General features: G+C 68.9%; 1 protein-coding gene across 17 annotated transcripts in view; it reads left to right on the top strand.

Moving 5' to 3' along the window:
* The window catches only part of BRSK2 (BR serine/threonine kinase 2), a 63,992-nt gene extending 39,495 nt beyond the window's left edge, over positions 1–24,497 (top strand). Inside the window, exons 2-23 of one of the 17 annotated variants that reach the window (XR_014231496.1) lie at positions 1,427–1,521; positions 2,854–2,939; positions 5,433–5,573; positions 6,075–6,191; positions 6,923–6,956; positions 7,172–7,240; positions 7,347–7,493; positions 8,401–8,432; positions 8,852–9,016; positions 9,135–9,232; positions 9,308–9,458; positions 11,257–11,322; positions 12,472–12,495; positions 13,294–13,354; positions 14,084–14,291; positions 15,008–15,056; positions 18,447–18,570; positions 19,986–20,166; positions 20,261–20,350; positions 20,520–20,614; positions 22,607–22,654; positions 24,343–24,379. Coding sequence is in view for 13 of the 17 variants with exons in the window: in XM_082341771.1 (XP_082197897.1) it covers positions 1,427–1,521; positions 2,854–2,939; positions 5,433–5,573; positions 6,075–6,191; positions 6,923–6,956; positions 7,172–7,240; positions 7,347–7,493; positions 8,401–8,432; positions 8,852–9,016; positions 9,135–9,232; positions 9,308–9,458; positions 11,257–11,322; positions 12,472–12,495; positions 13,294–13,354; positions 14,084–14,291; positions 15,008–15,056; positions 18,447–18,570; positions 19,986–20,166; positions 20,261–20,350; positions 22,607–22,654; positions 23,855–24,078 (2,210 nt within the window). In the remaining 4 variants the exon portion in view is untranslated. Of the gene's footprint in view, positions 1–1,426; positions 1,522–2,853; positions 2,944–5,432; positions 5,574–6,074; positions 6,192–6,922; positions 6,957–7,171; positions 7,241–7,346; positions 7,494–8,400; positions 8,433–8,851; positions 9,017–9,134; positions 9,233–9,307; positions 9,459–11,256; positions 11,323–12,471; positions 12,496–13,293; positions 13,355–14,083; positions 14,292–15,007; positions 15,057–18,446; positions 18,571–19,985; positions 20,167–20,260; positions 20,351–20,519; positions 20,615–22,606; positions 22,655–23,854 lie in introns of those variants that run through there. The other 16 variants (XR_014231497.1, XR_014231498.1, XM_082341771.1 and 13 more) reach the window with 16 other exon arrangements.
* Positions 24,498–26,813: the final 2,316 nt, after the last annotated feature.

A 26,813-nucleotide genomic window follows, 5' to 3' on the forward strand; every position in this document is an offset into this window, starting at 1 on the left:
CTGTGCTCGGCTCCTGACCTGGAATCACAGGGCTCGGGCTCCGGATCAAAGGCAGCTGGTGAGAGCGCCCAGGAGCCCGCAGCCCTTCCCGGGTGGGAGCCGGGGCTCAGCGGGCCCCCCTGCGGGACCTCTGTCCTTCCCTGAGCCGAGGAGCTTTGGGCCCCCAGGCTCAGGGCTCGGGGGTTCCACCGGGCCTGGTCCCCCGGCCCTCGTCCAGCCCCGCCTGCCGCTGCTGCTGCGTCTGGGGGGCACAGGTCACCTCCCAGCGGCCGGCAAGCCCACTGCCCACGGGGAACAGGAAGGAGGAGGACGCGACACTGCTGGGAAGGTGTGACTGCTCGTGACCCCGAAGGCCTGATGAAGAGACGCGCCCTTTGCGGGAACGTGTTTTCCATGCATATGGCAAAGAATTCATTTCCCATAAAAAGCAAAGGGCTTTGCAAATTGGTAAGAGCCACCCCTCAGCAGCGTAAAAAGGGGCAAGTGCAAAGCCGAGTGGTCGGAACCGTGAGACTGTGTCAAGGTCGTAACTAAAGCAGCAGCAACAGAGTCGGCAAAGTGTGAATGAAACTGAGAGGCGTCCAGCGCCCCACATCCCTCAAAACCCAGCAGAGGTCGTGGGCAGGCTGCAGTGCCGTCCTGCGCTGCGTCCAGGCGCCCGAATGCCGGAGGCCGCCCGGACCATGGTGGTCACCTCCGTGCCCATCGGGGAACACAGGCCACCGCGGGGAACGTCCAGGTCGGGCCCAGGCTTGGGAGGGGAGAGTGCAGGGCGTCTCGGTCTGAGGCCACAGAGGGTCCAGCGGAGGGCAGGAGGGCAGGAGGCCAGGGGGCAGTGACCAGGACCGCGGCTCCCTGCAGCGTGGTGATGACAGCAGAGGTGAATCGGCGGAGTGTCCTGTCCCGCGGGAGATGCAGGGAGGCGGGCCGCGGGGCCACAGCTGCCGGGGGAGGGGCCTTGGGCCTGTGCCGGTGTCCTGGGGAGAGCAGGGAGCTGGACACAGGTGTCGGGGGCACCTTGTCCAGGGGTCCGAAGGCCAAGAGGAGGGTGATGGGCGGGGGAGGGGCCTGTGGGACCTGAGGGCACCCTGGCTCCCCTGCCGAGGGGCCGAGCTCTGGCTGAGGTCTGGGGGAGGGACTCCAGGTGTCGCTGGCCGGGGAGTGAGGGCCCGAGGCCCAGGCTGGAGGGGCAGAGGGCCAGCATGTAGCGTGGGGCAGAGTGACCACACTGGGGACAGCCTCTGGCCACCGACCAGGGAGCGTGGGAGGGCAGACGTTGGCCTGGGGTTGGCCCAAGACACGCTGTGGGGGCAGGGGCACAGGATCCCGGCGCTGAGTGAGGGGCCGGGGTTGGGTGCGGGAGGGGCCCTGCTGGTCAGGCCTGGGCGGTGGCCGGACGGGGTCTGAGGGCTCCCCTCGCCCCCAGGCCTCGTGAAGCTGGGGATTCACTGTGTCACGTGCCAGAAGGTGGCTGTCAAGATCGTCAACCGCGAGAAGCTCAGCGAGTCTGTACTGATGAAGGTGAGCATGGGGGGCGGACGGGGGCAGGTGGGGAGTGCCCAGTGGGCGGGGTGGAGCCAGCCTGGGAAGGGGGGTTCCTGCTGGGTCCTGCTGTCCCATCTGTTGAGAGGGCTGGCTGGCCTCAGTTTCCCCCATTAGAATCAGGAGGAGACCCTGTCTCTGAGGGAGAAGAGTAAGTGCCAGGTCCCAGGAGGCCTCGCAGCCCCTCCTCCTCCCCGCTCCCCCCATCTCAGCCCCCGCTACCCCAGCTCTGGTGGAGTCCGGTCCCCTTAGGGACTGAAGCAGACCCCACGTGACTGGAGGACTCTGGGTGGGACCAGACACTCAGCGGGGAGGGGGCCGCCCAGGCCCTGTTCCCCATCTGTCTGGGCTCATCTGTCTAAACGGCTGTCAACTCAGCGGGCGGGGGTGAGGGGCGGAGGGCGAGCAGGCCTGGCCCTCCAGGCACACGGGGGCAGGAAAGCAGGAGGGCCGTGGTGGGTGCCGGCCAGTGACACAGTGAGGACACCTCTGGCCGGTGGGGGCAGGGGGGGACCGGGTGGGCCCAGCTGGGGAACCCTGGGGGATGCGCCATGGGCTGTTTTTTTTTTTTTTTTTTTTTTAATTAATTTTTTTATTTTTGGCTGTGTTGGGTCTTTGTTTCTGTGCGAGGGCTTTCTCTAGTTGCGGCGAGCGGGGGCCACTCTTCATCGCGGTGCACGGGCCTCTCACTGTCGCGGCCTCTCTTGTTGCGGAGCACAGGCTCCAGACGCACAGGCTCAGTAATTGTGGCTCACGGGCCCAGTTGCTCCGCGGCATGTGGGATCTTCCCAGACCAGGGCTCGAACCCGTGTCCCCTGCATTGGCAGGCAGATTCTCAACCACTGTGCCACCAGGGAAGCCCCCACGGGCTGGTTTTAAGGGGAGGCGGCAGTCGTTTGGATGGGGTGGGGGCAGTGTTGGTGGGGGGTTGGCAGATTCCCATCCTGCCTTGGCCAGCGCCCGGCTTGGGGGCAGGGTCTTACGTGTCAGTTTGGGGCGCTAAGGTCAAGAGGCCACGACATATCTGAGTGGGAAGACAGGAGCTATCTCAGTGGAAGTGGACCTGGGGGTGTAACCGGGCCACCCCCCAGAGGCCTGGCAGGGCCGGAGCGCAGCTGGGGGAGGGGCAGGGAGGCGGCCCACGGGGTGGAGATGCCGGTGCGAGGCTGGACCTGCCCCAGGGCCCAGTGCTGCCCCCAGGAGCCCAGCATCCCGGGGGCTCTGTGACCCCACAGCCTGGACGGGCGGGTGGGCGGCGCACGGGTTGGGGCATGAGCCCGGCCTGCCGTGACGGCGCCCCCTTGCCCGCAGGTGGAGCGGGAGATCGCCATCCTGAAGCTGATCGAGCACCCCCACGTCCTCAAGCTGCATGACGTCTATGAAAACAAAAAATATTTGTAGGTATTGCTGGGTCCAGAGAGCTGGGGGGCAGAAGGGGCCGTCCCTGGAGGGGGTCTGAAGGACAGGCCGTGGTGGTCACTGCTCCTTGACCAGGTCCAGGGCTGGTCAGCGGGGACTTGCAGAGCCACTGGCTTGAGGATGGGACCTTCGAGGGGCAGGAGCAACTCAGGCCCTTTCTCCCGGCCCCAGTGAGCCTCAGGACCCCGCCGCTCTGCCGGGGGCTCCCACGGATCCCTTGCCAAGCCCCTTGGAGCCCCCGTGTTCTCCCTTGTGTGGGTGGGGACCCCAGGCCGGCCGACCGCACTGTCGCCACGCCAGGCCCCTCACCCAGCCCGCCGTCGGGATGCTGAGCGTGGCTGACTTCCTGTCACCACCGAGGCAACTGAGGCTGGTGGACGTCTCCCCACATGGGCAGCCCCCCACGTCCCCCGCTGTGTGGCCTCAGCGAGCTCCCCCGGAGGCGTGGGCGGCCGCTCACAGGGTCCCCTCGGGGGAGTCAGCTCTGCCGCTGCCCCGTGTGTGGCCATAGGAGAGGCCTGGCTGCTGGGCCGCGTCCCTCAGGGAGGGGTTCTGCCAGAGCGTTCCTCGGGACGCGCGGCTGAGCGAGGGGATGTGTGCAGGGGGCTGGCCTGGCACAGTCCCCGCAGGCCCACTGCCCCAGGGGCCCTTAAGGCCTCGAGCTGGGCCTTGATGGGCCCCTGATGCAGGCTGGCCTTAGCCCCTGCAGCGCTGTCTCGGGCAGGGGAGGTGGGGGCAGGAAGTGGCCCTGGGGGAGCAGGGGGCCTGGGTTCAGCCCCAGCCCCTCCAACAAGCAGCGTCCGCTCTCGGGCCTCCCTCTCCTCCTGTGCCAGCCGGGGACCCCGTGCTGCACGAATGCCCAACTCTGAGTGTTTAACTGCAGATGGGATGGCAAGAGCCGCCCCCCATGGGGGCCCTGAGAAGAGCAAAGCACTGGTTACCATGGGATCGTGGGTGGGAGGCAGGTGGTGGTCCTGGGCCCCCGACACTGGTGAGCTGAAGCCGCCATCGGGACCACCGTGAGGGGCACAGGCCCACGTGGGGACCCACCTGGCACCGTCTTGATGACACCCCATGAGTTTGGGGTACGGGCGGGTGCTGGGCAGGCCTTGCCCACCTCTGCACACAGGAGACCGGTCGCACCGCCGCCTCCTGTTCAGATACTTGTGGGGGTGCCAGGCAGGGGGAGAGGCCCCCAGGAGGCCCCCAGGAGGGGCAGGAAGCAGGGAGGGGCCCGGACAGCAGGCCAGGCGGGGGCGCAGCCGAGCAGAGGCGGGGTGACAGGAACAGGATGCTGGGAGCATGGTGGCCGGTGGCCGGCCTTGGTGCTGCTGGGCCCAGCGCCCTCCCGGGGGTCCCAAGGCGGCCCAGGGAGCCTGGAGGCAGGGGAGCAGGCAGGGGACCTCCGCCACCGAGGCTGGGGCACCGCTGGGCCTGTGCTGTGGCCTCCCGCTCAGGAGCAGGGCAGGTCCCCTGGGACTGGCCCCGCCTCTGCTCGAACCCCACCCAGTCTCCCCACCCTGTGTCTCCAGCCGTTTCCTCCCCCCAATCCCTCCTCTCTGCAGACAGGCTGCCCCCCCTCCCCCTGCTCCAGCCCCTCCATTCCTGCAAGACCAGCTCCTGATACAGCCCCCAAAGGCCCACACCCTCATCCTTGCCAGCCCTGGTCCCGCACGTCCCCTGTCACCCACCTCCCCTCCCCAAGCCACCGCAGCCCACCAGGACCACCCCTCCCTGGCTCCCACCCGGGGCTCCTCGGGGCCTGTGCTCAGCCCTCCAGGCCCAGCTCCCCTGAGGCCCGCAGGCATCCGTGTCCACGTGTCTTGGACCACCCCCCACCCCACCCTAGAAACCAGCCCCTCAGGTTCCACCCCAGGGAGGCTCAGCCTGGACACAGCCCACTTCTCACTGCAGAGGGGCGTGGGGTCCCCATGGAACCCGGGGCGCCATGGGAAGCCCACCCCTCCAGTAGCTCACCCCCACCCTTCGGCATCACCGCAGCTGTGTTGACCCAAGCTGGGGGCATTCACCACCTGCCTTCTGGCCACACCCACCCAGACCCTCGTCCCACCCCCGCCCCCCTATTTTCCGAGACCAGCTGTGCCCTGTCCCCCACCCATGCCTTTTTGAGGTCTGCCCTGCTGGCCGGGGCTTCTTGAGGGCCTGAGTGTCCGATGTGTCCCCCCTCCTCTGGGAGCCCAGCCTGGGGTGGCCAGGGGGGGCCTGGAAGGGCCAAGCCTCAGGCTCGCAAGACGGTCAGCAACTGCAGTGCCCCTCTCGCCTTGGGGCCCAGTGTGGCCCTGCTCCTCTGGACCTGCTTCCCTGGAGGTGGGCGGGGACCCCACCCGCTGAGGGTGCCCAGTGCTGGGACGTGGTGGAGGATGGCGCCGGGATGGGGTGGTGGTCCACCGCCTCTGGCCAGCGGTGCCCTGGCTGGGTGCGCCCACCCGACGCCCGCCCGTCCCCCGCAGATACCTGGTGCTAGAACACGTGTCTGGTGGGGAGCTCTTCGACTACCTTGTCAAGAAGGGGAGGCTGACCCCCAAAGAGGCTAGAAAGTTCTTCCGGCAGATCATCTCTGCGCTAGACTTCTGCCACAGTCACTCCATATGGTGCGTCCCCCGCCCCTCCAGGTGCCCTGTCCCCCACCAGGTAGCCCCCGTCCCTGCAGGTGTGCCTCCCCCAACTCTTGCACTACCCCCGTTCCCCCTGGATCAGGCAGTATATCTTCTACTGGCCCCCCAGCCCAGGGGCATCAGAAAGCTTTCTGCCAGGTGCCCACCCAAGTCTCCTTGGTTTTTTCAGGGGTCCTGGGGTCAGGGCACCCTCGGTCTGGGGGCCCCAGGTTGGCCTCGGCCGAGAGCAGGTGTGGTGGGGGAAGCAGCGAAGGGGAACGGGACCCCAGGGAGCAAAGCAGAGCTTGCCCGTTGCTGGCGGAGTCCCTGTCCCTCCATCCTGCCACCCTGCAGCCGGCTGCCCCGTAGGAGACTTCCGATTGGCTGCTGGTGACATCACCAGGCAGCGCTGCCATTGGCCTCATGTTGTGAGGGCAGGGTTTCGGGAGGGGCGGCAGCTCCCACCCCTGTCAGCCTCAGTCCCGCCTTCCTTCCCAGCCACCGGGATCTGAAACCAGAAAACCTTCTGCTGGACGAGAAGAATAACATCAGGGTCGCAGACTTCGGCATGGCGTCGCTGCAGGTTGGCGACAGCCTGCTGGAGACTAGCTGCGGGTGAGCTGTGCCCGGGACCGGCTGCCGGTTCTCCATAGGCCAGGAACAGTGGCCAGGGGCTGCTGCCCCGCCCACAGCCTGGCCCCGCGGCTGCCCAGCCAGGTGGCCCCGCAGCCCCGGGGCCCCCCAGCACCCCACAGCCTGGGCTGGAGGCAGGGCCCCGGCTCTGCTCCTGGCACTGTCTCCCCAATGCAGTTCAGTGAGGGGCTGCAGGCGACCCGCCTGGCCCATTACATCCCTCGGCTCTGTGGCCAGGCTCAGAAAGGCCGGTCTTGCCCTGGGAGCTCCCTGCCCTGCTTGGGAGTGAGGCTGGCATGCCAGCTTCCTGCTCCGTGCACTCTCATGGGGGTGCCGGGGCTGGAACCCTGGACATGCCTCACAGTCCAGCCTCTGGTGACCATCTCCTTGGGCAGGGCAGGTGGGCAGACAGCCTGGAGCAGAGTGGGCCCCTGGGTCCCAGGCCTGGGCCTCCCCCAGGAGCATGCAGGGGGGATTAGGTTGTGAGGGAATCGGCACCAAAGCCCTGGGGCCTCCTGGTGGGCCTGAGGATCCCACAGTGGGGCATCCGCCCCAGGCAGAGTTTGCGGTGGGGGGGGGGGGAGCGGGGAGGACCCCTCCCTCCGCCTCCACCTACTGCGGTCCTGGGGGCAGTCCAGAAGTCCAGGGGGCGGGACGGCTGGGTGCACGGTGGGTCCTGAGTCTCCTGCCCTGACTGCTGCCTTTGCCCTCAGGTCCCCCCACTATGCCTGCCCGGAGGTCATCCGGGTAAGTAGCCACCCCACCACGCGCCCCCACCCTGGTCCCTGTCCCGCCTAGGGGGCCTCCCTGCCCCGGAGATCGCGGACCCCCAGGCCGGGGCCTGGCCGCCTGTCCTTGGCGCCGCCCACGGGGCCAGCTCCTCCCAGACGCTTCCCCTGGGCCCCTCGGTCCCCGCAAAGACCCCGGCCCTGCGCCCGCACCAACCCCAGTGCTGTCCGCAGGGAGAGAAGTACGATGGCCGCAAGGCAGACGTGTGGAGCTGCGGCGTGATTCTGTTCGCCCTGCTTGTGGTGAGGCTGCCCCCGCCCCCGGCCCCGCCCCCGCCCCATCCCCATCCCCATCCCCATCCCGCCCCCTCGTCGGTCCGCCCCCGCGGTGACCCTGTCCCGCCGGCAGGGGGCGCTGCCCTTCGACGACGACAACCTGCGGCAGCTGCTGGAGAAGGTGAAGCGGGGCGTGTTCCACATGCCGCACTTCATCCCGCCCGACTGCCAGAGCCTGCTGCGCGGCATGATCGAGGTGGACGCCACGCGGCGCCTCACGGTGCGTCCCTCCTCCCCCAGAGCTCGTACCTGGGCGCACGGGCGCGGGGCGGAGGCCGCGGGCGCGCGAGGGCACAGGCATGGGCGCGTGCCCGGCGTGAACGCGCGCAGGTGGTGGGTGCGCGCGCCCAGGGCCGTCCGCGCGCGAGTGCGGTCCAGGAGCGCGGAGTCTCTCCGGCCGTCCGGGGCCTGCCCTGTACGCGAGAAGAGTTCCTCATGACCGACTCCAGTGGCCAGGGGGTGGCCAGGGTCTGAGGGAAGCCCCCGCTTCTGAAAGAAGCCCCAGCCAGCCGTCTCTGGCCTCCTCTGGGCTCGGTTCGTGCCAGGATGTCAGGTCCCCCGGGCAGGGGCAGCAGGACTGCCCAAGAGGCCGCCCTCCCCAAGCAAGCCCCCCAAGTCAGGGTGGAGAGCGGGGTAGCCCCGAGCCTCCCGCTCCCACCTGCACCCAGCCCCTCCCGCACAGGTGGGCTGAGCCCTGGCTGCTTCACTGCTGCTGTCCTCCCTCAGGCCTCCCGCCCTGAGCCCCAGGGGCTCCTGCTTCCCACCCCCCAAACCGCTCCCTCGGCCCCTGCCTGCAGCCCGCACTCTCCCCAGCTCTCTGCTGTCTCTAGGGTGGCGTTTTCTCTTCCACTTGAGATAGGCAGGGTCAGGGGTGCTAGCCTGGAGCCCCCCGTGCTCTCCCCACTTTCCATCCTCCCGCAACGCCTCCCCCTCCTCCAGGCTCTCCCTCCCCCTCTGGGTCCTCCCTGTGGCTCCGTACCTGTCCCCTCCCCCCCTCCTCCCCCCTCCCCCATTCTCCTGCTCTCTCCACACTCAGGCCCCCACCTCCCTGCTCCCGCTCCCGCTGGCCTCCTAACGTGGCCTCTGCTCCTTCCTCGTACTAACTCCCTGTCTCTCTTTCCTTGTAGCTAGAGCACATTCAGAAACACATTTGGTATATGTAAGTAGCTTTTCCTCCCCTCATCGCCTGCTTTGCCTGCCGCTGTGGCCTGGAGGGCCTGCTAGGGAAGGCGGGGGGGGGGCGGGGGGGGGGCAGGGGGCCCAGCGCAGGCTTGCCTCCAGCGTCGGGCCACCCGGCTAGCTCTCGGGGCCCCTGGGCCGGCCTGCGCTGGGCACATGCAGGACGCAGGAGGCGCACAGGGGCCGGGCGCGTGCAGGACGCGGGAGGCGCGCAGGGGCCGGGTGCGTGCAGGACGCGGGAGGCGCGCAGGGGCCGGGCGCAGGCAGGACGCGGGAGGCGCGCAGGGGCCGGGCGCAGGCAGAGCAGCAGGACTCGGGGCCCCAGGAAGGGGAGGGGGCGGAGGAGCCTGGGGCTGGGCCAGAGGTGAGTGAGTGGCGGCGGCGCCCTGTCACCCACAGAGGAGGCAAGAACGAGCCCGAGCCGGAGCAGCCCGTCCCCCGCAAGGTGCAGCTCCGCTCGCTGCCCAGCCTGGAGGACATCGACCCCGACGTGCTGGACAGCATGCACTCGCTGGGCTGCTTCCGGGACCGCAACAAGCTGCTGCAGGACCTGCTGTCCGAGGAGTGCGTCCAGGAGCCGCGCCGGGCCGGGGGCGGGGGGGCCGTGGTGGAGTCTGTGGGTGGGGACGCCGCCCTCCAGGAACCCCCATCCACCCTTCCTGGCGCCTCTCGCCCGCTGCAGGGAAAACCAGGAGAAGATGATTTATTTCCTCCTCCTGGACCGGAAAGAAAGGTATCCGAGCCACGAGGACGAGGACCTGCCGCCTAGGAACGAGATAGGTACAAGGTCCCAGGGTGGCCCGGCCCACGCTGCCCCCTCCAGGCCGCCTGGCCCTGACCCCCATCTGCACGCAGACCCTCCCCGGAAGCGCGTGGATTCCCCAATGCTGAACCGGCACGGCAAGCGGCGGCCTGAGCGCAAGTCCATGGAGGTGCTGAGCGTGACGGACGGCGGCTCCCCGGTGCCTGCGCGGCGGGCCATCGAGATGGCCCAGCACGGCCAGAGGTGCGTGCCTGCTGGGAGGGCCCAGCGCTCCGCCGCCTGGTGCCCCGGCCCAGTCAGCGACGGGGCCCCTCACGGGCTGTGCTGGGCCTGGCTTGGCTCTTCTTTGCGCCCCCGGCCCTGGGGCTGGGCTAAGGCCACTGGGCGGGGCTGGACTGCATGGGCTGCGCTGGGCAGAGCTGGCTGAGCTGGGCTAAGGTAGGCTGCCCTGGGCAGGGCTGGCTGAGCTGGGCTAAGGTAGGCTGCGCTGGGCAGAGCTGCGCTGGGCAGGGCTGGCTGAGCTGGGCTAATAAGGTAGGCTGCCCTGGGCAGGGCAGGTCTGCACTGGGCTGGACTGAGCTGAAGTAGGTTAATCTGGGCTGAACTCTGGGCTGGGCTGGGCTGGACTGAGCTGGCCAGGGCTTTGCTTTGTTGGCCCGGGTTAAACTGGGCTGGGTCAGGCCATCGTGGACAGGACTGGGCTGAGCTGGGCCGGAGTGGGTTAGACTGAGTAGGTCTGAGCTGAGCTGAGCTGAGCTGGGCTTAAGTGGGTTGAGCTGGGCTGCTGAGAGGTCAAGCTGTGTTCAGAGCTGCAGCCCAGTAGGCTTGTCCCTGATTGACGCTGAGCCCCTGTTTGGGTCACCTGTGGCAGTGCGGGGGTCAGGGACGTGGAATTTTGGGGCAGGGTGGTGGGTGAGGAGCAGGTCTGGGCTATCCAAACAGACCCCCCCCCGCCTCCCCGGAGGAAGGAAGGGCATCCAGGTCCTGCAGAGCCTCTGCTGATTCGGGGCTGGCTGGGCGAGACCAAGCTTTCCTGCCCGGGCAGGGGCTTCAGCCATCTGGGGACAGCCCCTTCGGCCAGGCCTCCGAGGAACCGCAGGGCTACTGGGCCACCATCAGGATTCAACTGGCTGCCCAACTCACAGGCCACAGCCCCATGGTGGTCCCAGGCCCTCCCCGGGGAAGCAGGCTGGCTCAGCCTCTGACCTGGGGTCCTGGCCTCTGGGGCTTACTTCCAGGTCTCCAGGCCGCGTGGCCCACCCGCTGCGGGCTCGTGCACTGGCGTGGGGGGAGGGGAGGAGCAGGAAGGTCCCTGCTGGCCGCGGTCTTGCCCTGATTGTGCCTTGTGTCCTGCTTGCTGGGGGTGCACCTCTCCCGGCAGGGCCCCAGGGAAACGGCTCCCTCCAGTGGCCCAGGCGAGAGGTCACCTCTCCCCAGCCTACTTTTCCCGAGCCTTGTCCTGGCTTCCGGTTCAACACCTGCAGGGCAGCTTGAAGGCTCGCCAGCCCTCCCCGCACCAGCCACCCACACCCCGCACACCGCAGCTGCCTGGGGCAGGCGCAGGCGCAGGCACAGGGGCTGGGCGTGGGAGGCCCCCCGTCGTGGTTTCTGCTCTACCTTCCAGGCCTGGACGCCTCGGGGGCCGGGGGTGCCTGGGGGAGGTGGGGTGGGGTCAGGTGTGAGCCGTCCTTCCCCTGGCACTTCCCCACTCGCTGCTGCTTCTCAGGCTCTGCCTCCTCTCTGGCCTGGACACTCGTTACCACAACAGGCCACACCCGCTGGGGCTGGAGGGGTCCCGGGGCTGGCGGCAGCGCTAGGCATCCTCCAAGGCCTGGCCAGGCCACCCTGCCGAGCAAGTCATGGGGCTGGGTGTGCTACGGCCCTGGTGCTCTCCTGCCTGACCTCCCCCTCACGTCCGTGCGCCCTGGCCTGGGGCCAGGGGGGTGGTGCCCAGCTTGGAGCTGTGTGGAGGTCTGGCCTCCTGGACCGCCTGGTGGGGCTGCGTCAGTAACTCTGTTTTCTCGCTTTGTTCCCGCTGTAGTAAAGCAATGTTCAGTAAAAGCCTGGATATCGCTGAAGCCCACCCCCAATTCAGCAAAGAAGACAGGTATACACCCTGCCCACCCATCCCCCGCCCCCCAGCCCCAGAGACAGTGGCGGGCCTGGTGGCAGGGCTGGCCTGAGGTGCATCTGGCCCTCTCCCCTTTGGCAAGGGAACCTTTCAGCGAGCCGGGGACGGGCCCGGGTCAGGCTAGGCTGACGCCCAGGAGGAGGAGCGGGGCTGCTGGGACGAGGCCCATGGCCGGCCCCGAGAGGGGCTGGGAGACCCAGAGACTCTCCCTGCCCTGGGCCTCTGGGCTGCAGGCCGTGAGGTCCCTTCCGGCCGGCCCTTGCCCTGTGGTCAGTGGGCCTCCGTGGCCCTCGTTAAGCTCCCCTCCCCCATCCCACGCTGGCCCATATCCTGGGACCACCCTGCTGCCCGCAAGGGCCAGAGTAGACGTGGCAGCCCCAGGCAGCTGCAGGCTCCCTAGGAAGGGGCAGGAGGTGTGCCAGTCCCAGGGGTCTCTGCACAGGGTCTGGCCTTCCGGAGCCCCTGGCCCCGCCCCTGCAGGGCCTCCTGCCCGGCGGTGACAGTGGCGGGGCCTCACTCGCCCCCGGGCCCCCTCTGACTCCCCCTGCACCCGCCTGCGCCTCACCCGCTCTGCTCCGCGCCCTGGCTGCTCTCGTGCTGGCGCCGTCCTTCCGCAGCTCAGTTTCCAGGGACCGCCTGGTTAGACAGGAGGGCGTGCACGCGGCTCCCCTCTCTCTCCCGCTGCTGCTTCTCCGCTTTCCTTGTGCCGAGCAGCAAGCTCATGGCTGGCTTTTGGCTGCTGGGGTGGGCACTAGCTGGCACCGACCAGCCCCCCAGCCCCGTTCTCAGCATCTGGAAGCTTCGGGCCCGGGCCCGGCTCTGAGTGCGGTCCTGGGCTCGGGCAGGCTGGGCCGGGGGTGCTGAGAGCGGCGTCTGCGCTGCCCCCAGCTCCGGGCTGTGTCAGCTCGCGGGGCGGGAGTTGGAGGGTCATCGCCACGGGGCCCCAGTCCACAGGTGCCGGGGGACCGGCCAGCGTGGGCTCAGCTCCGGCCCGAGGCCCAGGGGCCAGCTGCGGTGTGGGCAGTGTGGCCGGGCTGGCGGGTGGGCGGTGTGGACGCCCTTCACTCTCTTCTGTCCTCTTCTCTCCTGTGGCTGCCTCGACCCCTCCGGTTTCCTTGCTCTAAGGATGGCAGGTGCCGGCGCCCAGGGGTGAGCGGGCGTTTCCTTTCCCTCGAGGCCACGCGGGGTGGTGGAGCGAGGCCCCGCAGGCCTGGCCCTGCCCCGAGAGGTGTCCAGTTCCTGCCCTGAGGGGGCGGCGGCTGCCTGCGTGTCTCCGCTGGGCACGCTGCGCCAGTGGCCTCTCTCCGGCCAGGCCCAGGCCAGGTCTGCAGGCCAGATGGGGCCGGGGTGGACCGAGCCCGCGTCCCTGCTGACGCCCGTCCCAGGTGCTCGTGGTGTGAGCAAGGGGAGGGCCGTGGGCGTGGAGGGGCTGGGCTGGTGCCAGCTGGTGGCCCGCACGGCAGGGTGTGAGGCGCCGGGCGGAGCGCAGGACTCGGGGCCTGTGACAGCCCAGCGTCGGGGTTCAGCCGGGCTGCCTCAGGGCACCGGGGCTGGGGTCGGCTCACGGGAAGCCCCGTGTCCTCTCATCCCGGGCCCCGAGAGATCCTTGCCGAGGGCTCCTCCGTGCCATCCTGGACCTGCGGCCTCGGGCCTTGGACACAGGGCACCTTCTGCGTGGGGGGAAGAGGAGTCCCACGGTCTCCAGCTGCACCACTGGGGCTCTGATGGGGCCCCCAAGGGGCGGTGGGCTCTCCTGGGCCTGGTGAGAAGCAGGGCGGGGACAGCAGGACAGCCCCAGGCACGGCCAGGTGTGCCGCAGACTGGGGCAGCCTCGGGGCTCTCAACCAGGGCTCCAGGCCTCCTGGAGGGTCCACCTGAGGGGAGAGGGGAGCCGAGAGCCTGAGGCCCCTTCCCGGTCTGAGCCGCCCTCTGCACCTGTGTCCCCAGGTCTAGGTCCATCAGCGGCGCTTCCTCAGGCCTCTCCACCAGCCCACTCAGCAGCCCCCGGGTAAGTGACCCCGCCCCAGCTCCGTCACCAGCGTGCGCCCGGGCGGGGGGCGGCTCGGTGGGCCCCCCCAACCCCGCCTGCTGCTGGGGCCGCCCGCGTGGTGGCAGCTGCTGCTCTGTGGGCTCCGGCTGCCTTCGCTAACTGCACGTTTTTTGTTTTGTTTTGTTTCGTTTGTTTTCTCGTGTGTTCTTTTCTTTCGTGGTGAACGCTCCCACCCCGGTGCCTGCCTGCCCCCGCTGGTCCTGCCTTGGGGTCCCCGGGTGCTGTGTGTGCATGCGGGGCGGGCGGGGCATGCACTGGGGCCGCTTGGCCCTCGGGGGCCCGTGCGCTCTGCCTCCTGCCCTCTGCGCTGCCCCGTAGCCTGTTAGAAAGTTTGTCTTGCCTCCCCCGCCCCCCGAGCTCCCCTTTGTGGCCTGCCCCCCGGCCACCTCCGTGGAGCCCGAAGCTGGCCGGAGCGCCTCGCGGCCCGGACACGTCCTCCCTCCACAGGCCGCCCCGCGGCCCAACCCCAAGACCCAGACCTTGCCGAGCAAGGCCAAGCTGACCGACAGGCCGCTGCAGGGCACCAAGTCCAACCCACTCCCGGCTGGCACCCAGGCCCGGCCCCTTGTTGCGGGAGGCCTCAGCCCCCAGCTGGCCCTGACCCCAGGCCCACCCACCCTGCCGGCCCCTGCCCGGCTCCCACCCACCGGGACTGAAGCAAACACCAAATCTGTCCCCACCATACAGGTGACCCCTCACCCCTCTCCGAGGGGCAGTCCCCTCCCTACCCCCAAGGGGACGCCTGTGCACACGCCCAAGGAGAGCCCGGCCGGCACGCCCAACCCCACGCCACCGTCCAGCCCCAGCGTGGGAGGGGTGCCCTGGAGGACACGGCTCAACTCCATCAAGAACAGCTTCCTGGGGTCACCCCGCTTCCACCGCCGGAAACTGCAAGGTGAGTATGTGGCGGGACACACGGGGTGGGCGGGGCTCGGGGGGCTGGTGGCAGGGAGCTGTCCTGGCGAGCGGGGCAGGCAGGGGCCGGCTTCAGAGGGTCTTCCCCTCCCCCTTGGTGGTTTATCCTCCCGAAAGCGCTGGCGGGAGGTACCCCCAGTGTCCACGTGTCCCCAAGCCTGCCCCCTGTGTGTCAAGGACCCCACAGTGCAGGGATGCCTGCCCGGCGGGTGCAGCCTTGGGACCCCTCCTGGCTCCATTGTTCCCCTTTGGCCCAGTGGCCTGCTCAGGCCGGGCTGCCCGCGCCCCACAGAGGAGAGCGGGCCAGTGGGCGGGCGTGGCGAGGAAGCCCACGGGGCTGGGGCAGGGGTGGGCAGCCTGCCCCTGTGTGCTGGGTGCCGAGGGTCAGCTGGTACCTCCAGGCCACCAGGCCCCGCCAGCCACCCAGCACGGTCGACGGGCAGTGCCATTGATCCTGGGACAGCAGGGCTGGTTGGAGGCCAGAGACGGTGAGGCCTGGTTTCAGCACCAGAAGGCAGGACAGCTCCCTGTAGCCCGAGACTCCTGCGGCCGGGCGGGCAGGAGCCGGGAGCCGACCCGTGCCCGTGGGCGCTGGAGACGGTGCCGTGGCTCCCGAGACCCCACCCGCGGCGCAGGCGTCCTAGTGGGGGAAGGGTGGAGTGGTCACCACACTCTCCCCGTCCTTCCCGTGTGCAGTTCCGACGCCCGAGGAGATGTCCAACCTGACCCCGGAGTCGTCCCCAGAGTAAGTGGCCCTGCCCGAGGTCAAGTGTGACCTGTCGCCGCCGCCTTAGCGCGTGGGGGTCTGTGACGGACCCTCCCATGTGTCAGGCCGGGGGATCCACTGAGGGCTTTGGGGTCCTTCAGCGCTGGGGTCTCTATGTCTCCACGTCGAATGCCAGGCTGGGGGGCAGGGCCTGGGCGGTGAGGGAGCTGCTCTTCCCAGATGTGCTCAGAAGCCCCAGCCTGGGGGTGCCTGGAACCGGGGGTGGCAGGGGAGAGCACAGCCACGCCTCAGGGTGACCGTCCCCACCTGCCGAGAGCCCTGGCCTCCACATGGGGGAGCGTGTGGGCCCCCAGCCCTTGGTGACCAGGGATGTGGTGCCTGCAGGGGGGGCCTCCACCAGGGAGGGGCGCTGGGCAGTGCTGACTGGAGCTTCCCAGGGTGAGCCCAGCCCGGAGTGTGGACGGACACCTGGCGACTCCTAGGGATGGAGGGTCTCAGGGAGCAGGCGAGGAGGAGGAACGGCCGGCGGAAACACATGTCCAGGGCAGGGTGGCCTTGGCCAAGGTCAGGACAGATCAAGCCCCCGGCTCACCATCCTGCAAGGGGAGGAAGCAGGGCCTTGAGGCGACAGGGGGGCAGTGCTTCCGCCCAGCCGGATGTCTGGACGCGAGTCCCATGTGTCTGGGGTGTAGACCCCAGAGAGGCCCCAGCCTTCGCTCCCCACCGCCTCGTGCGAACGTGAAGTGCGGAGCGGACACAGGGCAGGGCCACTGTGACCTCGCCGGCAGCCTTCGGCCCGGCAGGAGAAGCTGCCGTTACCCTGTCGTCGTGACCCCGCGTGGGGCCTGTGGACACAGCGGGAGCGGGCGGGGGCAGAGCTGGAGGGCAGCCAGCCTGAAGTGTGGGGTTTCGGGATCTCCGTGGTTCCACCGTTTGTCTCCCTTTGGTCACGGTTTCCTGCTGTCATCAGAAGCTCTCACAACCATATTTGTAACAGAATTGTTAGGTTTATCAGAAAACTCAAAAAAAAAGCCACCCAGAGCAGCTGACACCACCGTGTAGGTGGCCTGCAGCCTCCTCTGCCCGTTCTCGAGTCCTGGAGGCCTCGTGCCCCTCCCGAGGGCCCCGGCCAGCGTCGCCACCCGGTGCGTGTGGCTGCTGGGAAAGAACAGACGGGCGGCCGTGGGGGCCGCTGCACCCGCAGCACCCACTCCTCCCAAGGACGCGCTCGCCCGCCCTGAGACGTCCCCTCCGCCAGCGGCCAGCAGCCTCGTGTCAGTCGAGCGTGTGCGTCCGCGTGTTCCAGAACCGGCCCGTGCGATCGTGGGGCTGGCGAGTCCGGGGACTGTGGGCCTCGCAGGCGGGAATCAGGGCGGCTCCTCCGTCTCAGTGCTGAGAATCCCTTCCCCTCCAGGAGCCTCAGCCTTTGCTCTCAGGACCTCCCACCGAGCGGACAAGGCCCGCCATGTCCAGAGTCTGCTCGTCACGACGTCTCAAAGCTGCTCTCAAGAAGTACACCCAACCTTTACCAAACGGGCCCAGTTGACGCCCAGACTTAATTAACCGTCACAGGCCTTCCTGGCTCATCCAGGCTGCTTTCAAACCAGACACCAAAGCACAACACGGAGCTTTCCTGTTGCTCTGTCTCTTCATCGAGGGAGGAGGGGCAGAAACCCCCACTGCGGGCTTCAGAACCGCCTCCCGGCCCACGTCCTGGGCTCAGGCCCCCGTGTGGTGCTGGGGTGAGTGGCGCGGGCGGCCTGCACCCCAGAGCTCAGCACGCCAGCGGCCACAGAGACAGCAGGATGTGGGGAGGGAGGCGAAGGTGGCCAAGTACGGCGTGGCGTCGGGAAGGATGTGTGTCCCTGCGGCTCTGCCTCCGCCAGGTCTCTGGGGCCGGCTCCAGCCGCAGGAGCGGGCGGCCTCTGTCGCCAAGCTGCCTGCTGCTGCCACGTCGCCACGGGCTGCAGAGCCGGCTCTGGAAACGGGCAGGAAAAGGGAAGGCGCACGGCAGGAGACAGCAGCCAAGCCTCAGGCCCCACGGCTCACGCTGCCAGCAAGACACCGGGCCCGAGCGGGCCGGCCCTGGCCCTGGGCCAGCCTGAGTTGGGCGCGTCTGCCAGCGGGGCCCTGGCCGTGTCCACACTACAGCTGCCTGGGTGAGAGCCTCAGTCAGCAGTCGCTCCCAACAGCACGTGGCTCGGGGTTGGGCCCCGTGCACGGCCCGGCTGGGCCCTGCTTCAGGGTGTCGGCCAGCGGTGGTCATCTCAAGGCCCAGCTGGGGCAGGATCCTCTGCCGAGCTCGTGGGGTCGCAGGCAGGATTCAGGTTCCTGGCCACGCGGGCCTCGCCGTCACATCCGTCCGTCCCCGCCGCGTCCGTCGGCTTCGTCAAAAAGAGGCGGAGACCCGCTCGCCAGACGGAAATCCAGCCTTTTAGAGACTGAGGTCGCACGCGACCATCCCTTTCCCCACGTTCTCCTGGTCAGGAGCAAGTCCCGGGCCTCGTCCACACGAGGGAGGGGCCCGCACAGGCTGAACCCCGGAGGCAGGATGGTGGGGCTGGCAAGGGGTCCCCCCCACAGTGGTGTGCGCCGTAGGGCAGGGCCCCGCCACAGAGAAGGGGGGCCCCATAAGCAGGGCAGAGTGACGAGACCGGAGGATGATGGCGTAGAGGGCAGGGAGGCGTACACGTGATGCCCGTGAGATGAGGGGTCTCGTGCGGGAGGGCACTGCCGGCCTTGGGTCCCCTGGGGTGGCCCCTGCCCTGCCCCGTACAGCGGCTGGGCCCCCAGGGGTCGAAGCGACCACTGTGTTCCACAGAGTGACCTGGGCTGGGGCAGCAGGGCTGCAGGTGGCCAGCTGGCTACCGGTCCCCAAGGACAGAGGGTGGTCCGCCAGGGGGAGGGGCAGGTAGCATCCGGGGCCCCCAGCCCCGGTCCTCTGCACCACGTCAGCCCTGTCTCTCCTGTACATACCTGTGCAGGGGTCCCCGGCCTGCCCCCCCGCCCCCAACTCCTGCTCCCCACGTAGCCCCAGGCGGGGCACTTTTCTCCAGGAAGCTGCAGAATTGCAGCTTAGCGAGTTACCCCGAAACGTGGTGGCTTAAAACAGAGAGGAGCAAGGCAGGGGGTCAGGGTGGGCTCAAGGGCAGGGCACCCTACCCCCGCCCTCCTTTCTTTCCTGGTGGGGTTCCAGTGGGCGCAGCCCAGGCCCAAGCAGGCAGGGGTGTTGGGGTGAGGTGTGAGGCCCAGGGCTCTGGGATTAGCATTAGGGCTGTCGGGTCAGGGCGGGGAGTCAGGGCCAGGGTAGGGTCTAGTTAGGACAGCAAGCTGGCCCGCAGCCCAGAGGGGAGGCTCGGGGCTCAGCTGGCGTTTCCTGACCTGACCAGCCCTCTGCCCTGCCCCCAGGCTCGCCAAAAAGTCCTGGTTTGGGAACTTCATCAACCTGGAGAAGGAGGAGCAGATCTTCCTGGTCATCAAGGACAAGCCGCTGAGCTCCATCAAAGCCGACATCGTCCACGCCTTCCTGTCGGTGAGCCTCACGCCGCGGGGTCACTGACCCCGGGGACCCCAGCCTGGGCAGGGCCAGGGGAGCAGGCGCGTTGTGGGCGGGAGACGGGCTGTGCACAGGCCCAGGACGGGGGCGGGCCTCAGTGGGGGGGGCACCTCACTGAGATGGGGTGAAGCACGGGCGGCTGTGAGGCAGCTCTCTGAGGAGGGAACTTGAGGCCTCGACACGGAGGGGAGGGGCCTCTGCTGGGTCTGGTGGATGCGCCTGCGGCCTCGAGAACGGTCCCCGGGGGGCTGGCTCTGTGTCCTGTGTGCCCCTGCCCACTCCCACATGCTGCCGGCCTCCTGCAGTCCCTCGCCTCCCACTGGTGGCTTTTGAGGTGGGCTCTGCTTGGGCCTGGCGTGGGTTCCATCTGTCTTTGCCGAGATCTTTGGGCGCGTGGGGCAGAAAGCCCTGAAGAGTGTCTTCCAGAGTCACTCCTGTCAGGAGGCCTCACCTGCCCTGCCCTGCGTGGGCCTGCCTTGTGCGGGGCCCCCCGGGGTCACAGGTTAGGGGTCCCTCGGCATCCCCACAGCCCAGGCCCGGGCCCCCGCCTTGGTATGGGCGGGGCCTGCCGGGGTGGTTTCTCCAACTCGGGCAGCCTCAGCCCCCACACGCTTGGCCACCCTGCCTTCCTGGGCGCAGCCAAGTTTCCCTTAGGGCTTGGGGGACAGCTTGGCACTCCTCCCAGAGGCCTCCAGGAACCGGCAGCACTCAGCACCAGGCGGGGACTTCGGCCTTGTGCCGGGCGTGGGCACCCTGGCCCCGCTGAGTCCCCGCCCACCCGCCACTGCAGCCTCTCCTCCTCCGGGCCCCGGGTCTGGGCCTTCCCTGGAGCCCCCCGGCCTCTCCTGGGACGCCAAGAGTCCCCCGTGATGTGGACTCGGCCCCTTCTAACCCGGGAGCCAGCACTGTGCTCCCCCAAGCGGCAGAGCCGTGTCCTGGGGGCGACCCTCGGAGGCGAGACCGCCTCCTGGGTTTGCTTTGCCGGACGTTTCCCTGGCGGCCGTGCAGCCCAGTCTCGCAGAGGCCCCTCGCCTGCGCCCGGGACCACAGACCCCGGGGCCAGCAGAGCGGCGGGCGCTGCCGTCAGCGGTGCCGGGGGCCTTGACCCCGGGGGCTCCGTCTCACTACGGGGCACGGGCTCTAGCCCCAGGCCTCGCTGCCGCGTTCGGGGCCTCTCCGCCCTCTCCCCGCCCGCCCGCTGCTTAGAGCCCTGCTTTCTGCTGCCACGTGGCGACCCATCTGCGATCCACGCGGAGCTCCGTCTGGCTGAGGCTCTTGGGGAGCCGGTGCTGCTGGGGCCTCGGGGTGGGGGGGCGGCCGGCTCCCTTGCCTCCGGGGCTTCCTCTGGCGACTCCAGCCGCGGCCGCGCTCACGCCACCCGCTGCCCGCAGATCCCCAGCCTCAGCCACAGCGTCATCTCCCAGACGAGCTTCCGGGCCGAGTACAAGGCGACGGGGGGCCCGGCCGTGTTCCAGAAGCCGGTCAAGTTCCAGGTGGACATCACCTACACCGAGGGCGGGGCGGCGCAGAAGGAGAACGGCGTCTACTCCGTCACGTTCACGCTCCTGTCGGGTGAGCTGCCAGCGGAGGCCGAGGGCGGCGGCTCCCGAGGGCGGAGCTCTGGGCCAGCCCTGCCCCTGCCTCACCCGCCCCCCACCTTCCCCAGGCCCGAGCCGCCGCTTCAAGAGGGTCGTGGAGACCATTCAGACCCAGCTGCTGAGCACACACGAGCAGCCTTCTGCCCAGCACTTGTCAGGTGAGGGAGGGGCTCAGCTCGGGCCGCCCTGAGGGCTGGCGATGGGGTGCGGCCCCTCCGCGTGCACCCCGGGGAGCAGGGCCCTCCCGGCGCGGCGGCCGGCCGTCTCTGCACACCAGGGGGGTAGGCCCAGCACGCCGCACTGAAAGGCGCCTCTTGTCCACTGTAGACCCCCCCCCGCCAGCTCCGGGACTAAGCTGGGGTGCTGGGCTTAAGGGCCAGAAGGTGGCCACCAGCTACGAGAGTAGCCTCTGACGCTGGCAGGTAAGGTGTCCGGCCCCGCCGCTGGGGCAGGGAGGGGCTGCGGGCAGGTCCTCTGCGAGAGCCGGACTGGCCCCGAGGAGGCACCCTGTGCCCACCCACGTGTCCAGCGGCCACCTCCCGGCCCTGGACAGGCCCAGCACCCAGCCGAACGGCTGGACACAGGGGCAGCCCGGCCCCAGGCCAGCGAGAGCAGGCTCCGGGAGAGCAGTGACCAAGGTGCTGCCAGGAGCCCTGCCGCCCTCCAGGGTCCCCCACGTAGCACTCTCCAGGGCTGTGGGCCTGGTGCCCACACTGGCTGGCACGTGAGGGGCTGTCCGCCAGCCACCCTCCCCGTGGCGGGTAGGACAGAGGGGCCCTGAGGTCCAGTCAAAGCAGAGGCTCCCCAGCTGGGCCTAGAGGGGGGCACACAGGAGCGGGGCTGCCCAGGCCTGCAGGCGCCAGGGGCCCGGGAGCCTGAGGGCCTGTGCCGCTCGGCACCTGGCGGGGAGCGGCGGCAGCCCTGTGGGTGTGGGTGAGCCCTGGGGGCACGTGCACGGGCTGTTAGGGAGGGTGAGCGGCGCGCGTGCGCTCAGCGGGAGCTGCCAGCTCACCACGAGGCCTGTGGGGTCTGGGGAGCACAGGGTCCGGCCCAGCCCCACCTCTCAGAGCCCCCTGTGGCCAGCCGTCTGTGCTTCTGTGCAAGGTCCTAGAGGCCAGACCGGCCCCACCGTCCACGCCGCCCCTGCCATCCTCATTCCATCGTCTGTGTTTCACCTGCCCCCCTTTTCTCCCCCAACGTGTGCCTCACTGCCCTATTGGTGGGTTGGGGCTGGAGGGGCCCCGACACCCTGGCCCTGGGAGCCCGGCTGGCCCGGGGGTCGGTGCCTTTAAGGCCTGCACGTCGGAGCAGGGCAGTGTTCAGAGCGGGAAACCGAGGCTGGGGAAGGACAGAGCTTGTCCAGGGAGGCAAGCAAGGGGCCTGGTGTGCCACCCAGGGGACAGCCGTGACTGCACCCACCGCCCAGGGCCACGGTCCCTCTTTGCTCCTGGCCAGGCAGGATCCCACCCTAAGGGGTACCATTCTGTCGGCGGACGTGCCCTGCTCTAGGTCCCAGGCCCAGCGGTAAGCAGGGTGGACACGGCCCTTCTGCAGAGCCCCATCCCCGTTCTAGCCCTGGGCCCAAACCCACGTCCCTGGAGACTGTTGGGTGCCTGCCTTGGGCCAAGCCCGTCTCCCCTGCCTTCCTTCAGAGAGCCCTGGGCCTGGGGAGCCCAGTCTGGGACCCCAGCCCATCCCCTGGCCCCGTCCCCAGGCCTCCCCGAGGGGTCAGCCTTTCCCAACACCCTCCCCCCCATACTGGACACTCTTGTCCAGCAAGCTCAGTCCTAGAGCCACTGGCGAGGGGGCAGAAGCTGGGGCCCCTGGGGCACCAGGCCAGGAGAGCTGGTGGCCACTCCAATGGGGCCCCACCCAGCCCAGGAGGGGAGGCCCCAGTGAGGCAGCCGCCCTCCACCCCAGGCTCTGCTGCCTTCGCTACCCCCAGCCCTAACACTGCCAAGCCCAGCAGAGAGGGGGAGAGGGTCAGGGAAGGGGGTGCCACCGTGAGTCGAGGGGCAAATGGGAGCCTTGCGGCCACGCGAGTCACAGAGTGGCAGGGTGAGGGCACGGAGGTGGCCAGCGTAGACCACAGCCAGAGACCTGGACCTCTCAGCTCCAAAGCGTGTGTCCTGGGCCCAGAGGGCAGAGGAGGGAGGGCCAGGCAGGACCCTCCACTGCCCAGGAGAGGGGCCCCACTCCAGGCTGGCCCTCTGCTGAGCCCCTCCTCTCTGAGCCCCCCACTGCAGGCTCTACCCACCTGAGCCCCACCCCTTGGCCACAGCCCCTCAACCCCACTCCAGGCTCCGCCCCCTCCCCCAGGGCCTGGCCCGAGGCTGCAGGCAGCACCCAGCTTGAGGTCTGAGCTGGAAGCCTTTTTCACATGTCTCCCCCCCTCTCTCCGTTCTGTGCTCCAGACACCACTAACTGTATGGAAATGATGACGGGGAGGCTTTCCAAATGTGGTAAGAACCCCTCACGCTCGCCTGGGTCCCCCCAGCCTGTCACCCCCACCGCTCACGCCTGCACCCCCGCAGCCTGCTCCTGGCCGGGTGCCGCCCCGCCACCCCCGGGGCTGTCCTGGGATCCCTGTGTACACGAGGGGCCCGGACATGCACACGTGGCCTCGCTGGCCCCCAAGGCGCCCAGCTGTGCCCAGCCCCCCAGCCCCTGCCACGAGCAGCCCCGGTCACCCTCCAGGGCGGCCACAGGCCTGGCCCGAGGATCAGGGCAGGCCACGGAGGGACCCCAAGGCTCAGAGCAGGAAGGGGTGCCCAAGCCCCAAGGCTAGCAAGGGTCCCGTGTCTGGGCCCTGGCCGGGGGTCAGGGTGGCCCCTAGTCCTTGGGCCGGAGGCTGGCGTCAGGCCATCTGCCCACGGAGGGGGGCGGGGAGTGGCTCCTGCCCATGATCGAGCTGCCTGGCCGCACGTGCGCCGCCCGCCCGGCCGCAGCTGGCGGGGAGAAGGCCCTGCCCGTTCTTGCTCAGGTGGGGGCCAGGTTTAGGAAGTAGAACTGAGGTGACCCCAGTCGCGCACCTGGAACGCGAGCACAGGGCCCCCGGGTGGGGCGGGGCCCCGCTTCTGCCCCCTCCTTCTTGCCCTCCGGACACGCCCTCTGGGACCAGGGCCCCCACTGTGGCTGCCTGCCCAGCCCCCCCCCCCCACGCTCCATGCCTGTCCACCCATCCATCCATCCATCCGTCTGTCCACTGCTGACCTCTGTGTCCACGCTGTGCCACCCGGGCTGGCTGGGGGCCGGGCTCCAGGCCTCCTGGGAGGAGTGTGGCAGGCCCGCTGGCTCCAGCCTCCCCGGCCGCCAGCCCCAGGGTCCCGCTCAGCCCCGGCCTTTACGCGTCTGTCTCCAGGGCTGGGCCGGCCCGCTGGCCAGGCTGCAGGGCTGACTGGGAGGCCGAGGCGGAGGTGGAGGGAGGGCGTCCTTCGGGAGGCCTGGCGAGGGGGAGGGTGCCCACCGGCCCCACGTTCCGCCCCGCAGCCCAGAGGCCTCGGGCCCCCACCCGCCTGCCCCGCTTGCTGCCGCGGCCCCGCTCACCCACTCGGACCCCCTCACAGGCCTTTCGGTCATTCGTCTGTTGTTCTCTCTCTTCCCTCCCTCCCTCCTTTTCTCTCTTTTCTTTTTTTCTTTTGTCTTCTGTTCTGTGCACCCAGGCAGCCCATTGAGTAACTTCTTTGACGTAATTAAACAACTTTTTTCAGACGAGAAGAACGGGCAGGCGGCCCAGGCCCCCAGCACGCCCGCCAAGCGGAGTGCCCACGGCCCACTCGGGGATTCCGCGGCCGCTGGCCCCGGCCCTGGAGGGGACGCCGAGTACCCAGCGGGCAAGGACACGGCCAGGACGGGGCCGCCCGCCGCCCGCCGAGAGCAGCCTTAGACACATAGCCCCCTCCCCCTGCACGGCCCCGACAGTGGCCCCCAGGCCGCCTCGCCGCCCGCTCGCCCGCCCGCCGCCCGCCCGGTGTGGACCCGGGGCCGCGCCCGTCTGTCCGTCTAGACTGTTGTGAAGCCGGGGAGGAAAGGAAAGGGGGCACCGGGGGCCGCAGCCGCGGCTGGGCCGCCCGCGCCCGCTCTCTCTTTCTCTCGCTGTCTCTCTCTCTGCCTGTCTCTGACGACGCCACTGTTTCCGCTCTGATACCAGGAATTATCCCGAAAAGCTAACATGTCATCTCCACGAGGCCGTCCTCCGTGCTCTGCACCGGACACCGGCTGACCGAAGGCAGCTGCCGTGGACCTGCCCTCTCTCCTCTCCTGCTGCTGCCGCCCACTGGGCAGTGAGGCCCTGCCCGCCCGCCGCCCGCCCGCCCGGCAGCTCTGCCCAGTTTCAGCTCCGCATGGCCACGGGGAGGAGGACCCAGCCCCGAGGGGAAGCCGCCTCGGGCCCACCCGACTGGACGCGCGGTGACCAGTGCCCTCGGCGGGTCCGGCCGGCCTCCGGGGCAGGCCCAAGGGGGCGAAGCAGCCGTCTGGCCCGGCCGCCACGGCCTCTCCTCGGCACGTCCCCTCCCTCCTGCTCCCTCCTGGTCCACGTCCATGCACCTCAGCGCCGCCCACCTGCCTCGCCGCATCCCACCCCCCAGCTCCCCGGGGCTGCAGGTGGAAGGAAACCCCGGGGGCCCCGCAGCACCTGCCCCCCCGCCCGCCTGCCCGCCCCAGGGCAGGCCGAGATCAGTATTATTTACTTGCTGTTTTAATTTATTGAGTTTCTTTACTTCTCCGTTCAGGGAAGGGGCAGCAGCAGCGCCGTCCTGCCGTATGTCTGTGTGTCTTGGGCAGGGTGGGGTCTGGGCCAAGGTGCCCCGTGGACAGAGCGGTCGGGGTGCTGGGGCCGCGGGGGCAGCCGGCCGATGCAGCGCCGGCAAGCTACTACTGTAAACTTTAAAGAATTCCTGCAAGATATTTTTATAAACTTTTTTTCTTGGTGGTTTTTGGAGAAGGGTGTTGGCGGGGGGGACCGCGGGGCAGGGCTAGGCTTTGAGTTTGGTTCTTTCTATACACACGCATATAAATATATTTAGAGAACGGCGCGGTTCGCTCCGTCCCCGGTTCTGTGCCGTTACCGTGGAGAAGCGACTCCAGTCCTGCGGGGGCCGGGCACGGCCAGGGCCCCTCCGCCAGGCCCGGGCTGGGGGCCATCTTGGTTTTGTGTCCCAGTGGGGGGCGGGAGGAAGGCCCGAGCCGGCCGCCTATACACAACACGCAAGATGGCAGGGCCACTGCAGGGTTTTTTTTACTAAAATGACAAAAAGTTAAAAACAAAACAAAAAGCAACAAAGGACAGAGAGAACGGTAGTGGTGTCCTCGGCAGCGTGTTCTCTGTTCCCGGAGGGGCCGCGAGGCACGTGGCTGCACGTCCTCGCTGTGACAAGTCCACGTCGCACCTGGCGTCTCTCCCGCCCGCCCTGCTGCCTCTCCCGTCGTGGACAGATTTTAATGCTCCTGTTCCGTTGAGCCCCTACCACAGGCTGGGATCTCAATACATAACAAAAAATGAAACACCTCTAACAGCAAAAGCCGCGGTACAAGCGGGAGGGGCATCTCCAGAGACGGAGGACCAGAAAGCAATACCTCTCGTTAGCCTTCCTCTTTTGTACTCGGGACACACACAGACGTCACGGAAACGGACGAGCCCCACCCCGTGTATCCCCTGTCAAATAACTGTGAGCAGCGTTAGTTCCGAACAATAAATTCCTTCAGCAAAGACACCCACGCCGGTCTCCATGCAGGCGGGCGGGCGGGCGGGCGGGGACGTGGGATCACCTGGGACCGACCCTGCCAGGTGTGCGTGGTGCTACTTGCGCCCCAGCCAGAGGACAGGCCCTGTGCCGCGGGTCTGCGCGGGCATCACACAGGCTGGGCCAGGTGGGAAGCAGAGAGCACAGGGAAGCACCACCAGAGGCTGACACGGAGCTCTGCTGGGGATGGGGTGCCTGGCGAGTACGGCCCCCTGCCCGGCCACGGCAGCTCTGCTGCCACCCCGAGACCAGCACCTGGGCTTCTTCCTGGAGGATGAACCTTCTTTCCACTCCTTCCATGGGAAGAGGCAGATGGGGAGCATGGCCCAGCCCTGCAAGTGATGGGCCAAGGCTGGCGGGCAGCCCCCGGAGACGGCGGCTGGCAGGGCAGTGTGGTCCCAGCCGTGCCCACTACGCCCGCCAGCCAGGGACGAGGCACCGTGACCATGCACCAGGGAGCCACCCCCTCTGCTGCTGCAGCGTCAAGGACAGGTCCAGCCTCCCGAGCGCCACGGACCACCCAGCCCCACGTCTCGAGGGCAGCACCTGGGAGTCACCATACGGCCTTGAGGAGGGACGAGGAGCAGCCCGACGAGGGGTCCCAGCAGCGACCCCAGTGCCCTCGGAGGCCTCCCCCAGCCTCTCACGCATGCACCTTCTCCCCCACGTGTGGGGGGATCAGGTGTGGCCTGGCCACTGCACCCGGCCGTCTATACCACCGCAGCACTACCGACCTCGGGGTCGCGTGGTTCTCTGTGGTGGGGGCCGTCCTGCCCGTGGCAGAATGTCAGCATCGTCCCTGGCCTCTACCCACCAGATGCCGGTAGCAGCCTCCCAGCCCCACGTGACAAGCTGTTCCCAACCCTGCCATCCGTCC

This window comes from Balaenoptera borealis, assembly GCF_965194805.1.
Source record: "Balaenoptera borealis genome assembly, chromosome: 11".
NCBI lineage: Eukaryota > Metazoa > Chordata > Mammalia > Artiodactyla > Balaenopteridae > Balaenoptera > Balaenoptera borealis.